A 17952-nucleotide genomic window follows, 5' to 3' on the forward strand; every position below is an offset into this window, starting at 1 on the left:
TACGCGTTCAAAGTTTTGAGTTTTACGGAGCTGACACGCAGCCCAAGCCGGCCAGAAAGGGGGGTCGAGCGGGGGGTGGCGCGTACCCATGGGAGAGGGGACAGTGAAGGGGGGTATACCTGGGCCATACTATAACTGCCCATGTTTCTCCTTGGCTCCCATATCACCGGTGGTCTAATGGTCAGCATCCTGGGCTGATATGTCGATAAGGAAAACGATTGTGGCGACAGCGGTCAGACGAGTAGCACACGCCGTTATTTAAGCGTAATCGTCGCCCATCCCGTTCTTGGCGGCTCGCTGCACGAAAAATAACGAAGTCAATTATTTCGAGCAAGAATTAGGGCTATCTTTATAAGCGCTCATGGCGCTAATGATTTATTTGTGCTTAACTTTCGCGGGATGCGCTAGACGTAGCGCTATCAAGTTCATTATATAATTTACGAAACCCGGATATCCCGGTAACAAAATATTTAGCGCGAAATATAGATTAGTAAAATATTTCGCGCTAGATCTAGACTGGATCTAGCGCGATGTAAGCTCGCATTGCGCTTGTCATTTACTTGTGATAAACTTGTGCACGATAAGCGAAATTTAGCGCGGTTATTTCCATTATTTTATTAGCGAAACGCGCAAGCGCTAAATTAAATATTCAGCGCTACTTTAGGCTAACGCACATCGCATTTAAGTAAATTCAACAAGCGCACTTCTTGCAAATTTTGGTTTTAAATTATAATTTTTTTTTTATTTATTGAGTAGCGAGGTCTCTCAGCCGTAAAGAAAAGCCGTCAACGACGGGTAGCCGATCAACCGGGACAGATCGACCGTCGTGAAACCCATCATCGGACTAATCTGTGTACGTGTCGTCGCCAGCAAGTGAATTTTATGGGTAAAATATTAGCGGGATAAATGTCATATGAAAATTTATGAGAAGGGTGCTCGTTTAGTGTGATGCGCGTTAAGTAGCACACAAAATTATTTTAATCGCGCGCAAGTTATTCAGAAGAAAAAATTAGCGCAATGCGCGCTTAGTAGTGCTATAGATCTAGCGCGATATTATTAAATTAATTTTGTTTAGAGCGAGCCGCCCAAAACAGTAGACAGGCGGTGCTTAGCGCTAAAATGGCGAACCGGCCCGCAATAATCGCTAAAAATAGACATGCGCGTGACTTTACATTTCTATACAGGCCAATAGATCAAATTACAGGCGCGCTTGTAGCCTATGTGTATGCGTCTGCAGGATGCGCAAAATTTAGCGCCATTAATTTCAAGCCAAAATTTACGAGAAGTGCGCCCCTTCATTTTACTTAAATGCGATGTGCGTTAAGTGGCGCTAAGCGTTTCGTAAATTATATGTGAAATGTATTGCACAGAATTTAGCGCATCGCGCGTGCGTTAATCTCAATTAAATCATTTTCGACAAGCGCGCTTACATAGCGCTAGATCTAGCGCAAAATATTTGACTAATCGATTTTTCGCTGAAAATATTTCTTTTAGCTGGTTCTCCTCGTTTCGTAAATGCCATCAATGAACTTAATTGCGCTACGTTTAGCGCAATTCGCAAAAGTTAAACAAAATTCAATCATTATCGCCATGCACGCTTAGATTAGCGCTAGATCTAGCACAAAATATTCAACGAAACTGTTTATTGCTGTGCGAGCCGCTTAAAACAGATGACGGATTTCGCTTAGCGCTAAAATAACGGACGGACCCGCAATAAGCACTAAAATAATGGACGATCGTGCGCTACTCGTCTGCCCCATGACCGCAATCGTATTCGTTGTCGCGTCCGTTTAATTAAATCGTGCGTGAATATCCTATGTCAGGCAATGCGTGAACATCTCTACCCTACAAATTTACCGCCGGAGGCCAATGGAATCTAGCAAAGATTATACAATCACAGCAGCTGACGGTGAAGTGGATATGGCTCTGCCTTCGAGATGTCAAGTATGGTGGTTCAAGCCCACTACCGAATACGTCTGTTTATCGTAAATAACGGCGTGCCAGGGGATGGGTACGTGCAGCCAAGGTTCGGTGCCGAAGCTTTATCGTGATAGAAAAGTTTTCACGCAAAAAACACGGCGTTGACGCAAAACAAAATATATATTTTTTAAATGATTAAAATATTTAACCTGAAATGGCATAATGATTACAGCACTGGCTTTGTAATAAAGAGATTCATGGTTCAATTCCAGTGATAGACTCAATTTTAATAAGAATAATTTTTTTTTTTACGGATGCTTTTGTTAGCCATGACTCAGACAAGTCAAAACTTCGCAAAAAAAAAGTTTTTACACAAAAATAAACAGTAAAATTAAAGAATATACATATTGAAAAAAAAAACAGCCGGAAGCAATGCGTGAAAAATTCTACACTACTAATTTACCGCCGGAGGCAAAACGTTAATATCCTCTATCCTGCAAATTTATCGCCGGAGTCAATATAACACAATCTCTACCCTGCAAATTTACCGCCGGAGGCCATGTGTGAATATCTACACATTAAAAATTTACCGACTTTTTAAGCAACTTATCCAAGCTCCAACAATGAAAATGGGAAGAATTTTCAAAAAATGTTTTCTTCAAATCTTGAGACAAAGCTATGTCTTAATATTGCAGAAACTTTTTTCTACGAATATCATAAATTCCCCAAAAAATCATAATTTTTTGGTCAAATATAGGGTATCGTACATTTAATTTGAACAATGAGACCATGAATTATTTCATTTAAGAAACCAACAATAAATCTTGAGACAAAGCTATGTCTTCCTTCATAAAACAGAATTGCTTGTCTACGAATAACTTAAATTCCCATGAAACTCATTTTTTTTGTCAAAAAAGGTTATCATAACAATAATTTGAACAAAGAAACTATGAAAACTATGTCTTATTGATAAATCTTGAGACAATGCTTTGTCTCTTGCTTTGAAAAGTTAAGACAAAGCATTGTCTCAAGATCCGGAGGATACGTTGGATAATGTTGTAAATATCGGTGTTCGATCGGCCCTTTTGTCGCGTTCCCATAAAAAATGTTTTTTTAAGTGTAGTATATAGAATTATAAAAAATGTTTTTTTAAGTGTAGTATATAGAATTTCCACGCTTGCCGTTGGTTCTAGGGCTCATCGGTCTTTTCAAAAAAGGTTCATTAGTAGAAAAAAATATTTTTAGGGATAAAAAATAAAAATCGGTGTTCGATCGGCCCTTTTGTCACGTTCCCTAAAAAAAGGTTTTTCAAGTGTAGTATATAGAATTTTCACGCTTGTCGTTGGTTCTAGGGCTCATCGGTCTTTTCAAAAAGAGGTTCAGCAGGCGAAAAAAAATGTTTTTTGGGGGGGGGGGGCCAGCACGATTTCAAATTTCGTTCTCGATGGCTGAAATTGTTCCAAATGGGGTCAATCATAAAATTTCAACTACAAAAAACGATTGCCAGCCCTCCTCCGGAGATTCCTAAAAAAAGAAAAAAAAAAGTGTTGGTACTCCGCTGGGACCTTTTGTCAGCGACAAATATCGGGTTCGACAGAACCATTTGTCGCGTTTGGTGAAACCAGGTTGCAGTTTACAGACTAATTCTTAAAGAGGTAATTCGTACGCTGATAGCCAGCATCCGATAGGAACTCCCACTATTTGCTTAACAGAGATTTTTTGTTTGTTTGTTTGATAAGATTTCCAATCCATTCCACTTGTTCCAACTCTAAACTGTTGTCGTTTTCATGGCCCAATACTATTTCGACTATTCATCTGTGGTTATTGCAACCACAACGATCGCAGTTGGCACCAGTGTTTACGAAACTAAAAAAGTATTCTAATTTACCACTATTTATTTTTATTTTATTTTATTTTTTTAAATTGGTTACCCATCAATAAATTGTTCATTGATTGCAGCAAATGTCAGTATTGAAGAAAAAGGTTTTGGTTGTAGGCTCAGTGACCGTGGTCCGTGGTGGTTTAGTTACATGGAATTATCTAGAAGGCGCTAGAAGGTCAAAACATGCTTATTAATGACAACATCTTCGTCTTTTTTATTGCACAGAGAAAAAGATTTTAACTCAGCAGCTGGTTCCGGGCGATATTCTCTGCATTAATCCAATAAAAGACAAAGTGCCATTCCATTGCGATGCTGTTCTAATAGAGGGTACTTGTTCGGTTGACGAATCCATGTTGACGGGTGAAAGTTACCCCATCACTAAAGTAACCCATTAATCATACATATCTTAAGACATGGAACAGTATAGCTTTTTTTTAGCTTTTTATTGTTTCCTATCTCGATAAATAATTAAATAAATACCTGCCCCCAAAGACCACGGGCTTTTCCATTACGAATTGCACAAGCAGTACACTCTCTTCAATGGGACGCAATTGCTACAGGGTCGACCACAAGGAAATAATGCCTTCCTAAAAGCCGTAGTCATAAGAACAGGTTAGTCAAATAATGTCGTCAATAATTAATGTTTCCTTTCGCAGATCAATATCTTGAATGGAAAATCAAAGGGTTTATGACAAGCAAAGGAAAACTCATACGGGCCATCTTATTCCCCAAGCCCATCCATTTTCGTTTCTACACCGACTTAGTTAAAGTGGCAGATCTTTTTTTCATCCTTCGATTAGGCGGAATGATCTATTCCATTTACACTTGGATCAGAAATGGGGTGTGAACTTCGTAGAAAAATTCGATGGAATGGCAGTAAACATATAAAGAAATATTTTATTGATTTATTCTCCAGGGAACCACGAAACAGATTATCCTCCATTCACTCGATATTGTTACAATCGTCGTTCCGCCCTTACTTCCAGCCGCTTTAACCGCAACCAAAGCCTTTGCACAACGCCGCCTCTTGTCAAAGAAGATCTACTGCCTTAACGCAAAGCACATTAGCCTAAGTGGTGGGGTTGACGTCGCTTGCTTCGACAAAGTATTAATCCTTTATTTTTAAGAAAAAAAGTTTTTTCAATAAATTATGTACTAAATAAAACCGCTTAAGGACTGGGACCTTGACATAGACGGATATCAATTTGGCTGGAGCTATTCCTATTAAAAAAGCAGAATTCCAGAAACCAGTTCTCGAGTTGTTGAAGCTACTTGACACACATCCGCTATTGCAAGTCACAGCAGCAACATGCCATACGTTGATTAAAGTCAACGACCAGTTAAACGGATACTCGATCGATCAGAAAATGTTCTTTGCTACCAAATGGAATTTCGCCAACAGTCCAGCTGGCGTTAATTCGGATTACGGAGTCGAAACACCTTTCTTGGTTAGTTCACCGTTGCAGCGCCACGCCAAGCAAGTGGAGTACGGATTACTCAAACGATTTCCCTTCGAGTCGACTATCAAACGGATGACGTTTTGTAAATCTCTCGTTTTGCCCATTATACGTCCACATGGTATAACTCCAAAGACTTTTTTTCACGAAAGGTTATAGCTCAGTGTAAGGGAAACGAACAGTACAATGTCTTCGTGAAAGGAGCGCCCGAAATCGTTTCGGAACTCTGCGATCCCTTCACAGGTTTTACTCCAATCGCAAAAATCTTCTTGGAATATTCATAAATAATATAGAATTATTGTTTGTACAGTACCTGGTATCATGATGAGATTACGATCTCATTTTGCTGGATCGACTGTTTTAGGCTTGCTCGGCCGTGTTGTTCTCCAGGGAGCCTGGCAGAGGCATCCACGAGGCCGTTCATCAAGATGATTTCTCCTATGCCTTATGCCCTTCTCCTATGCCTTTTTTCTTCTCTTTAATTGTTTCCCTTCTCTATAGCACTTTTGCCTTCTCCCGTACTTTTTGCCTTCTCCAATACTTTTTCTCTTCTCTTTATCTCTGTCCCCTTCTTATTAGCTCTTTTCTCTTCGTATTAGCTCTTTTCTCTTCTTTTTAGCTCTTTTTCCTTCTCTTATATTGTTTGCCTTGTCCTATACTTTTTTTTACTTCTCTTATATTTTTTGCCTTCTCATATACATGTTTTTCCTTCTCTTATATTTTTTGCCTTCTCCTTTAGAAGTTTCCCTTCTCTTTAGGAAGCGGGTGTCGATGTAACTTTGATCGCGCTGTAACTATTCATTTCCCTCTCCTACGCCTTTTTGCCTTCACCTAAACTTTTTTTCCCTTCTCTTTAGTTCTTTTTCCTTTTCCTATACTCTTTTCCTTCTCTTTAGTTGTTTTCCTTCTCCTATAACTTAGTCCCTTCTCCTATAATTTTTTCCTTTCTCCTATATGTTTCCTTCTATAACTTTTTTCATTCTCTTATACTTTTTTTCCCTTCTCCTATACTTTTTCCCTTCTCTTTAGCGCTTTTTCAATCCTTCTCTTTAGTTCTTTGCCTTCTCTTTAGCTCTTTTCCCCTTCTCTTTTGGTGACAAAATTTTAGTGATGTGACGTTAATGGAGTGCCGTTAGTCAAGTTCAAATCGAAGCAACTATTGTTTACGTAAAAAAAGCGCCAATTGTGGTTGTTTTTTATTTGCTTGCCCCCAGAAGTACCGTCAAACAAACAAAAAGCTGTTATTGGTGATGCCCTTTTCATGCTTACAATAGCCGCTGCAATCCTTACTTTATTAACGTAAAAGTTACGTTATCGTTAACGTCACATCACTAAATTTTACCCGATAACAGCCACGTCAATTATGCACTCGATGTATTCGGAAACAAATGGGCAATAAAAGAACACTAATAAATCATATGACACATAATATAATTGACAACATGCAAATTAAAATGCATTTATTTTGCAACCAAAATAATGAGTAGGCCTATTCAATCAATTGATTGAACAATCTATACGTTAAATTTTTAATTTCAATTGCTCGTTCGCGGCAGTGTTGTTAAATTCATTAACTGGAAATTGCTCCGTAAATGAAATTTTTCTTCCCCGATATATGTACTGCTCGTCTTGCAGCAGATTTACAAATGAAATAGTCAGCTCTCACATGCAGTTACATGTGTTACGTCCATTTCACTAATATCCAGTTATTTATTGTAGATGCAGCCCAATACGGAAAATAAAACGGCAAAGAAATTGGTGAACCAATGGAAGCAGCTTTACATTCTTATTCACAAACGACAAGACTTTGAGCGCATCAAAGACTCCGCAATTCGTACAATGGCGAATTACACTAGTGAATTTACTGGTATCAAGCTGAACAACAGAATGTGTAAAACCAAAATGGAGTTTTGGATGCTAATTTTTTCTTGCATTCCAAACCAAATGTAAATGTTATTGAAAGTTGCGTTTTTTTCCGATCTAATGCGCGTTTTCCATGATTTTTTTATATAGTCCATGAACGAAAACGAACAAGCGTTGTGGTACAGAGAGAAAATGAGAAGACGGCAAATTATATTGGAAAAACAATCTGTCGTCGACTTGCAAATTCGCAATCTGAACCGAAAAATTACGGAAACTTCTAAAAACCTTTCAGCGGAAGAATCGAATATTGTTTACCATTATATGACTGTTGACAGGCCCAAGAAAAGGGTAACGAAATACTATTGTCAGTAACCAGAGTGCAAGAAGAATTACAAGAAACCACAAGATCAATTACGACATGAGAAAAATTGCAACAAAAATGCTTTTAAAACGGTTTACCCTTGCGAAATTTGCAACAGCAACACATTGACTGAAGATGGTTTCAAAATTCACATGGCTAGATTTCACCCAGACTTACCTGTTTCAGAAGTGCCACAATTGGGTAAAATTTAATTCAATTTATGTTATGTAACTCTCGTTCATAATGTTTGTTACTTTTTTCTAGGAAAAGAATCATGGGAAAAGATTTCCTTGCCATTACCAGTTGAATTGTGCCAGAGTGTGGTCTTTGAAATTCCTTACAACATTCGTGCAAGCATCGCCTTAAGGTGTGATTTCACAAAGTTTATGGAGTATATAAACAAGGAAGTCAATAACACATTCAGTTTTCGAGACGTTACTTCCATCAACGGAATTCAAATGACCGGATACACAGCTACCGAAACAAGAAATCATTTCCAAGCAGCTGTGATTCACGAAAGTCCAAAAGTGGGGCATATTTCCGTTGTGCTACAGAGAATCTCTGTTGTGAATGAAGAATATGTGGAAAGCAACATGACAAATGAAACATCAATCTCCCCTTCTGAAACTCTACGGGAATCCCCAATGTCATCGAGTGCAACCACGTCGGTTTGTGTGCAACCCGGCCAAAATATTGAAGAAAAAGAAGGGCCACCACGTTCCAAAGCGCGAAAGATGACAGAATCCGTTAAGGGAAAAGTTGTATATTGGAAGGGCCACGATCGCAATGTAACTGTTCTCTCCAAGCTCAATCACGCCTCGAGATTTGGACGCATTACAAATATTCTTTTGTACAAGTCAACCACAGAAGATATGTCTTCGTTAATGGAATTTGAAACGGCGGAGGCTGCCAAACTGTTTGTTTCCTCTGATTCTAAGCAATTCAAGATATCGACGAGGCACAACACAATCACAACAAATGATCCCAATGTTTTGGTAACAATTTTTTTAAAAGTTTCAATTTCAGGTGAAATGTTAATTTTTGTTTCCTGCAGAAAGAAATTTCAGATTTTTATCTTGAATAACAGGAGTGGTGTTGGAGCAAGCGGAAAAAGCGACATTTTGCCAGAAATTTCGAAACAGCACCAATGTTTTAACATTTCCATTTTAATTTTTTTTATTTGATTTTTTGTGTAACACAGAACTTGGAAATTTCATCAAAATGTTTTTTTTTAATGTTCGTCGAATCCGACAACAATTTGCAATAGAGTAGTAAGTTGGCAATGTTGTAATATCCTTTCTTTCTTCTTTGTCTCCAACACAACCATTTCTACTGCACACCACATTCTTGGTCTCTTCTCCATTTCGTTTCCCGAACAATTGCTCTAGGTGTAGCAGTTTGCCTTTCCTTTTTTATAAATTGCTTTCACAGCAGTAATTACTGATATATTCTTGGGTCATTTTTCATATCTTCTCATCTCAATTGGAATAAGACTTTTATCTATAATGATGCCAGTTAATGTTGTAGATGTTCTACAGTCTTCCAATGGGAAAGTTTACGTCGAAGACAGTGAAGCCAAATTAGTACGATATTCCCATGTACACAATTTATTTTTTGGTAATGCCAATTTTCTTTGTAAGAAAAAATTGAACCAAAAGTTAATTGTATATCCTACATGGTAAGAGACGACACGAGCGAGATCGATGTTTTACTTTGGGTTGAAATTGGATCTGCAGTAAATTAATCTATAAAATCTATATATTTTCTGATTAATTTTTAACACCTATCATTTTGTTTTTACAAAGAAATACTCGCACAATATTAAAATTTCAAAAGGAATGTTTTGTCGCGTTGTTGGATCTGCCAAAATTACGGATGGAATCACTCATGTTATGGCACTAAACATATCAAAGCTTTCGAGTGCCAATGAAATTACGACACATTTGCTGAAGACACAATGGATACGACTGAAACTACGTCAGTTGAAAAGGAATAATAATTCTAACGACTCCCAACTTCCCAACTCTGTTATCACTACTCCATCACCACTACAACATTTGATCTACACAATTGTTAAAGTAAGTTTAGTTTTTCAAAAGTTTTTTTGTTATATTGAAATGGTTAAAAACAATATTTAAGTACAGGCAGAAACAAACCATATTGGAATTGAAAAAGCAGTCGTCGTGGAACGTGTTCAGGGTGAATTACCGCAACAAGAAGTTGAGTAAGTATATTCAAATTAAAAAAAAAAAATGAAAAGTAAGATTTAAAAATATATATATATTTTATTTTATTTGCAGCAAAATTTTGGATTACTTGTTTACTGAAGGTTTAATATTCAATACAGTTGATGTGGACCACTTCAAAGCCACCATTCAATAACCAGATGATGTCAACAGCGCGCCTTGAAAAGATCCGCACCAGCAATCAAATTTTTTTTGTTCACCACACGTTATTATCTTTTGTGATTCAAATCCAATAGAAAATAGCTAAATACACCAACCAAAACCTTTTTTTTCTCTTATCCTGTCAGTCAACGACAAAAATTACGTAATCTATCTTGCGTAAACACTTAGATTTTGTTATTCCTAACAATACCTTTTCATTAAGCAGTTATTGATGTTTAGTAAGCTTGAAAACAACATTCTTTTTGTAATAAACTTCGATACAGATAGGATAAAACCCAAAAAAAGAAAGAGAAATTATGATCAAAGTAAATCCTCATGGAAATATATTGATACTGAAATATTCATCATCATTTCCAATCGAGACTTGCCGATTGGCATATTGTCCCGCAAAAAAATTCAATTATTCAAGTGAATTTTTTTTGTATTTTTAATTTCATTTGTTTCAATAATATTATTCAATAAAACAAACATTAAAACCATAGACTGAATTATTTGTTTTAATTAAATCCCGTGTTAACTGAGAAATCTGGAATACACAAAAGAAAAGTTATTTTGTTTCATCTTCGACTTGTTGACGAGCTTCAGCAATATCTTTGTTTGTGAAAGTCTTCCATCCTGCGCCACATGTGCGTCCGGATTCTAGTTCACTAGCTAATACTTTTGCACGACAATTGACATCTAGTTTTCTCAACCATTTTTCTTTGCAATTTTTAACCTCTCAACCAGGAATACATTTAAACTCTTTAACGTCTGTCAATATGTCGGTCCCTGATTTACAAATGGGGTCGAATTTTACGGATCGGTTTTCCATTTCGGTTCCATACATGACGAAAAAAATGTCTTTCTGTGGTATGCCAAACTGGCTTGCGTCAAATAGAAAATTTTCTAGGGAGGAATCAATCGAATTAATTTCGTTTCCACATCTAACAAGGTTTTAGAATGACCAAATTGCTGGTCTTCGCACTGAAGGTCGCATTGGTAGGTACAGCAATCGTTACACTGTCAAAGTTCATTCTCATTGTTGCACGTATTTGAGGAAGCAAATGGCTTATGGGTACAAACATTTCTTTATTAGTTTTTCTGTCGGGAAACTTTGATAGACTCCAATCCATATCTGATTACAACGACAACGCATTAGCATGTGACGCAAAAATGTCAACTATCCATTGCACATGTGTAGAACGATTTGGAATACCACTAGTTTGAAATGAAATAATTGTTATCAATTGTAATGTTATTCAATGTTGAAAATTTTGTGATTACCACCAATTTCTAACGAAAGAATACTGCATACGAAGATTTTCCATTTCAAATTTTCCACCAGATGATTGCCGAATCAACGGGAAAATCAAATTGACGGGCAAAGAGGTTAGCGGTGGTAAAATGAACTTCAACGTGAATGCCTCATTTTCCTGCAAATTCACCGTGTTTATTCTGCAGGATTTACATTAACGTATTGGTTTCCCGTTCACGACTTCCTCGAATAGTCTACCTATAATTCAATAACTGTTGAAGAGTGCAATGTACCATGTATTATAATCATTTACCTGCTCCTTCGTGGCATGTTTGACAATACTGTCCAGCTGGTAAGTTGTGCATCGGAGTTTGTTGAAATAACGGTAGCGTAAGTTCAGTGGCTGCACCAGAATTTATAGCACCTGGCAGTGGTAGTAGACGTGTGAATTTCAAATCAGCTTAAGTGACACAAAAACAACATTAATATTTGAATTCAATATTTAAAAATTTGACTTACCGTATGCGGCTGACATTAGTTTCTGTTTGAAATTGGGAGAGTTTAACATCCCTTTTAATTTTTCTGCATTCAATTGCTTTGTTATCTCAGACTTGGACATTGTGAAATGAAACCTTTTGAGGCGTAGCAATATGGGGATTGTAAAACTGACCAAACTACTACTTTTAGAGACTAACAACACAAATGGAATGTGATATCCAATCAACAAAACGAATTGCTGCCGTGAGAGCAATTTAGCTTATTAGAAAAATTGCCGTAATGCAACGAAGAGCCAATGAAGGGAAACTGCTACAAAGCGAGCAATTGAAAATGGCTGAATTCAACAGGAAAGTAATAATTTCCAGTTGGTGGCCGCAAATGTAGACAAGTGTTGTACTCGCGTCGAACGAATGGAAGGAACAAAAGATGGTGATGGGGGGAGAAAAGAAAAATCAGGGTGAAACATTGCCATTTTTAGTTATTTCAAAAAGATGGCATAAATCACATTTTTTTACCATTGTGAACTGGCTATGCTTAGCTGACAAATAACTGTAATCTAAACAAAAGCTAATTAAGAAAATTTCAAAGAAGAATCTTGGTAGAATCATCTATTTTCACTTACGTCACATTGACACTTGGCACTCGTCCAGAAGCAGTTCATCGACAGGTAATTTGGCACTATTCTATGATTTTAAGTTGAATTTTTTTTCATTGCTGACTATTTTTGTTACGTTGTAATCTTAAATATTTTTACTTTCTTCATTTTTCTTAATTAGCTTTTCTCTATTTATTTAAATGTATTACATTGTATGTTTTTTTTCCCAAACAGGTTTTCTACACCGTAAACACATTTTTATTGCTCACATTGTAGCAGTTTTCGTCATTTCTGTATTCTGCTCTCGCTGCAGCATTTTTTTGTAACTTTTTTCTGTCTGCAATTTCCCATAATGTTGGTAAAAGTTACGCATATTGATGATTCCCTTCGCGGTCGGCAATCTCCACACATTACTTTCCATGGGGAGGTGCAAGATCAGCCACTGTGTGTTAAATTTATTCTTTATGGGTTGATTGCAACGTACGACCGTACCAACCATAGGCGCCAATGGAGTAAGGAAGCAATGGGTTTTTTTAAATACGTATGTAAAAAACCATTTGTGGAATTGTTGTGTAGTAGAGGGTTTTGGTTGTGTTACAGATAATGGTGTGTGTTTATATGATCGTAAAGATCAGACATTGCTCGCCAGTCGTATGGTCGACAAACAATTGGGTATTGCTACGGTGTACTTTTATGAAGAGGAGGATGACAAATCGTTTCATTGCGGGGGGAATACCCAGCAAACCCATCTCAATATTCTTCCTGCAGGCTTCCATTTTGGGTCCACCAATGCTGCAAATCAAAGGTATTTGTCAATGTTTTGATTTTTTAAATTTTCATAGTTGGAATTTTTTTTCTATTCCGTCTGTAGGCGTCACTGAGGTTGAAGGTCTTACAATACTGTCTATTGGATTAGAAAAAATGTAAATTTCATCATTTGTTTGTCCCACATGTTTGATGTTTGTTTTTTTTTGTTTCGTTTGTGTTCGAATTGTGTTTTCTGATTTTTTTTTGCGTGTCAATAAAAAAGGGTATTACAAACGAAATGCTTTACCATCAGAAATAGTTTGTTTCATTTTCTTTAGAGCATTATGAGTCTATAGTTTTTTGTCCAGTCCACTTTGTATTTTTTTGAATTGTAAAATATAAAAATTATCGACGGATTGATCGACTTTCTTATAGACTGTTTGATGTTCTTATCGTATAAATTTTCCTTATGAACTATCGTGTAAATATTCTGGACCACGGAGGATGAGAAGAAGGAGGAACATCGCTCCATAAGCCTCTACAGGAAAAAGTGACTACCCCAGTGTCCCTTTCTGAAAAGTTGCCAGATTTCGGGAACTGGACCTGAGACCCCACCTTGCCAGTTCTAAGAAACGACGCTTTGGTGAAAGTCCCGAAGCGACCGATGATTCAAACTTTGACCACCAGGGACCCAAATCAAAACAAAAATTTTCTGCTGTTTTTTTCTTAGAACTGGCAATGTGGGGTCTCAGGTCCAGTTCCCGAAATCTGGCAACTTTTCAGAAAGGGACACTGGGGTAGTCAGGTGTAGTAAATCTGGCAACGTTTCACTTTTCACTCCTTCCCTCTCTTCATTTTTATTGGTAGTTGAACAAAGAGAAGAAACGAATTGTGTCGCCCATTCTGGTATTTAATCTTCTTCTCGAGAACATTGTGTGCCCTAGGTAATGTCGGATTGCTCGTAGTGTATGTATGTATTAGTGCAGCAGTTTGTTCACATCATTTTCGATCCAATGCTCTCGCAGCAGGATAATTTTTTTTTGTCATACGTTTCATTTGTATTGCTCGTATTGCAGCAGTTTCAATTTGTAACATTTCAGCAAGTTGCTCTCGTTACAGCAGCTATCGAATTTCAATGTCAAAGAATGGAACTAAGTCGGTTTGTGTGCAACCCGGCCAAACAGTTGAAGAAAAAGAAGGGCCACCACGTTCCAAAGCGCGAAAGACGACAGAATCCGTCAATGGAAAAGTTGCGTTTTATAAGGGTCACGATGACAAAGTTACAGTTCTCTCCATGCTCAATTTCGCCTCGAGATATGGACGTATAACAAACATTCTTTTGCACAAGTCAACCACAGAAGCGACATCGAAAAAAACTTAGAGCGGAAAAAGCCACATTTGGCCAGATTTCTCGAAATAGCACCAATGTTTTTGTATTTCCATTTAAATTTCTTTTTTTATTTGATTTTTTTGTATAACACAGAAATTGGAAATTTCATCAAAATGTTTTCTATTTTTAAATGTTCATCGAATTCGACGACACTGTTGCAATAGAGTAGAATTTGGCAATGTTGTAATATCCTTTCTTTGTCTCAACCATTTCTGCTGCACACCATTTCCATGGTGTCTTCTCCATTTCATTTCCCGAAAAATTGCTCAAGCTTTAGTAGTTTGCCTTTCCCTCTTTATAAATTGCTCTAACAACAGTAGTTACTGGTATTCTTGTTTCATTTGTCATATCTTCTCATCTCAAAGTATTATTCCCCTAACATTTTCACATTTCTTTCCAAGAGTGGTTTTTTCTAGCAAATCTCGTTAGTTTGTTAATGTTAAAGGTTTGTGAATAATCGCAGCTTTTTGTGTTCTGCACCATTCTAAATGTTATAATTTCACTGTCGCGGTGGAGAAGAAACCGTTTCGTAATAAGCTGAAGCTGAATAAGAGGTAATGTAATACTAGTGAAACAAAAAAAACTGATTTAAAACCGTTGCTTTGCTATACTAGATCTACAAACGTTTCCAAAGTGGAAGACTGTTCTCCAAACAATGTTGCAGATAAAAATTGCCTGCACAACTGTCCAGTATTGACTCCACACAGTTTCATACACGCAAGTGTTTTATTGTTCTCTATTTATTTTATTTTATTTTATTTTGATCTATGTATTATAGAAGAAAACGCTAAATGACATGTTAGAGGAAATGGTAGTCACTTATGAATGGATTGGTCAGATGAAAGACAATCCAGAGGTATGTTAATTTTCCTTTGCAATTTATGGTTTTATATTATTTTTTTATTTGAGTTGGTCAGTGGAAAGTTGTTGGATTCAAAGATTGCAACGGTTGTCGAGATGTTATCTCCTCTCACATGCGAATCGTTACAAAAAAACGATGTCGCTGTAGTCCTGCTCAACGAGCTGTTGGTTTTAAAATCGCAGCACACCAAGTTGTTTTCCGACTTTTGTGATTTGAATTGTTTGGGTGAAAGTGCCACCGATACTTTCGGTGCAACATTTATTAACGGGGATCCGGCACCGAAGACTGATTTGATTTTTCATCTGAAACGGTTTGGCATAAGTGAACTTAGGGGAAAACAGCCTTTGGTTGTCGAAGCTCTGCTAGCCAAAAAGGACTGTCTTGCTTTAATGCCCACTGGTGAAGGCAAATCCTTGTGGTTTCAATTACCTGCGATTGTCGACTCTGGGGTCACGGTGGTAATTTCTCCGTTGATTTCCTTGATGGTTGATCAAGTGTTTTATTTGAAGAAACTGGGGGCAATTTGCCTTGAATATTGATTTAATTTAATTATTCCAGCTCAACTGGTTATTTCTGTAATAGATATCTGCAGAACACCTGAATGGCACGGAGGAAGAAACTAACGGGATATTTGCAAATCTTGGAAAACACAAACCAGGTAGTTGTGCTTTGTGTCCATAAACGTTGTGATGTGTTAAGTAATGGGCGACAAATTTCTTTTAGACATCAAACTACTGTATCTCACCCCAGAACGGATTGTTAATGCTCTTGAGGATACTCGTGATAATAGGTTAAAGTCCATGCTCAAGTCGTTGTTTAAGAGGCAGAAGCTGGCACGTTTCGTGGTTGACAAGGCTCACTGTGTTCCTCAATGGGGACATGAATTTCGGTATATTACTTTTTTAATTTTGAAATGGGTTTGGTATATTTTTTTTTCTATTCTCAAATAGTTCGCATTACCTCAAGTTGTGCATTTTGAAATCACTATTTCCAACAGTGAGCATAGTTGCTTTAACTGCCACAGCGACCCCTCAAACTAGATTAGAGATCAAAGATTTGCTTAACCTACATAATCCGTGCGAGATTTTTATTTCAATTTTTCTTGTCAATACGACTGTTGTTTTGTTTAGCAAATTGATCTCGTCAACTGCTAAGATTATGGTTGTTTGTCTATGGTATTAGTCCATTCGCTGCTTTCATAGCAGCATATTTATGACATGGTTATGAGTTTTCTAATTTCAATTGCTCGTTTGCAGCAGTTGTTTTTAATTCATTAACTAGATATTATATTATAGGTGGAATTTTGTTTTTTACATTGTTGTTGTTTCTGTCTCAATTTGCGTTGCTCTTGTGGCAGCGTTTTATTTGTCACTGGCAACCTTGTTTTAGTAGCTTTTCTTGTTGCTATTTTATAGTGTGCTATTGAGAATTTTAATTTCGCAAATTTCAACACTTTTTTTTTCTTTCAAAGTAACTTTGATTTGTGCATTCAATAGGATAATTGCATCTTGTAAGCGTGACAATTTGAAATTCATAATTCTCCACAAGACTTCAAAGAAAGGCGCTATCGCAGATATAATCAACAAGTTGGAAAAGGGCTTTGCCCAGCAAAGCGGCATAATATATTGTTTCTCCAGGGACGATTGTGAACTTCTTGCGAGCCAACTCGTCGACGTTGGCATACCGGCCGACTTTTACCATTCGAAATTATCGGAGGTCGGCAAAACCCAAGCGTACTTCAAATGGATGGAAGGTGTAACTCTGGTAGGTTTTTTTTAGTCTGTGAATCAATTGCTTTCTTTGCTAATTCAATAATTTTTTTTTGTTTAGGTGATGTGTGTCACCTTATCTTTTGGCATGGGCATTGACAAAAGAAGTAATACGGACTATTATTACATTGTTTGGTTAATTTCAGTGACGTTGTTGTTGTGTTTTTTTCTTCCAATAGATGTCCGTTTTGTGATTCGGGTCATTCCATCCAAACTCGAATTTTTTCGTCGCGGAAAAAAATAGAAACTGATGATTTTTTTACAGTGTGTTTCTTATGCATCGATCATGCACTCTGTGAAATCTCAGATTTTTAATTCAAACAGGAAGCTGTGAAATCGGAATAAAAGTTTCCGGTTTTGCATTAAATTTGAATGCGGAAATAGCGGTTTTACTCGTTTTTCAACCGTTTCTACTTACGGCATCGAAAAACAAAATGCATGAAAAAATCGGAAATAATTCAGGCTTTTCGAATCTGTATTCAAAAATTAAATTATGTTTTGTTAAGTTACCCTAATACTTATTTTAAATTTTATATTTTAAATGCATTCAGATAAAATCTCGTTGAGTGTAGAGACTTGAAATTTTTACCGTATATAGATATCAATAATGTTTATCGTCATAAAAACTTTCAGCGTCCGCCAGACAGGCGCGAATTAGTTATGATTTATTTAATTTTATAAGATAGCCCTATTCTTTAACATAGGACAAAAGTTCTAGAAGGGGGAGAGTCCCCAAGGGATATGCGTCTAGGGAGTTGCCCAAGGCTCGATTAAGGGGAGGTCCTGTGTTAAGAGATAGCGCTAACTTTTCATTTTAAATCAATGATAACTAATTCACGCCGTTCTGGCGGACGTTGAAAATTTTAATGACGATAAACATTATTAATATCTATAAACCATAAAATTTTCAAGTCTCTACACCTAACGAGATTTTATCTAAATGCATTTAAAATAAAAAATAAAAAA

The 17952-nt window shown here is 36.8% G+C and overlaps 1 protein-coding gene across 2 annotated transcripts; it reads left to right on the plus strand.

The window, feature by feature from the left end:
* The first annotated feature begins 15062 nt into the window (after positions 1-15062).
* On the plus strand, positions 15063-17414 carry LOC124189859 (Bloom syndrome protein homolog). 2 transcript variants are annotated; one of them, XM_046582339.1, is made up of 4 exons: positions 15063-16106; positions 16714-16981; positions 17048-17093; positions 17166-17414. In XM_046582339.1, the coding sequence occupies exons 1-4, from the start codon at positions 15919-15921 to the stop codon at positions 17228-17230; spliced, it is 567 nt and encodes a 188-aa protein (XP_046438295.1). In that variant the 5' UTR covers positions 15063-15918; the 3' UTR covers positions 17231-17414. The 2 variants fall into 2 exon arrangements, with proteins under 2 accessions (XP_046438295.1, XP_046438294.1); XM_046582338.1 differs by having other exon boundaries at positions 17048-17414.
* The last annotated feature ends 538 nt before the right edge of the window (positions 17415-17952 follow it).

The sequence above is a fragment of the Daphnia pulex genome, chromosome 3, assembly GCF_021134715.1.
Source record: "Daphnia pulex isolate KAP4 chromosome 3, ASM2113471v1".
NCBI lineage: Eukaryota > Metazoa > Arthropoda > Branchiopoda > Diplostraca > Daphniidae > Daphnia > Daphnia pulex.

Excerpts from the sequence above, each read along its gene's own strand:
- LOC124189859 (XM_046582338.1), top strand. The coding sequence starts at position 15,919 with ATGGGCGACAAATTTCTTTTAGACATCAAACTACTGTATCTCACCCCA. Across the intron at positions 16,107-16,713 it reads CAATGGGGACATGAATTTCG|GATAATTGCATCTTGTAAGC; the intron begins GTATATTACTTT and ends TGCATTCAATAG. Across the intron at positions 16,982-17,047 it reads GGATGGAAGGTGTAACTCTG|GTGATGTGTGTCACCTTATC; the intron begins GTAGGTTTTTTT and ends TTTTTTGTTTAG.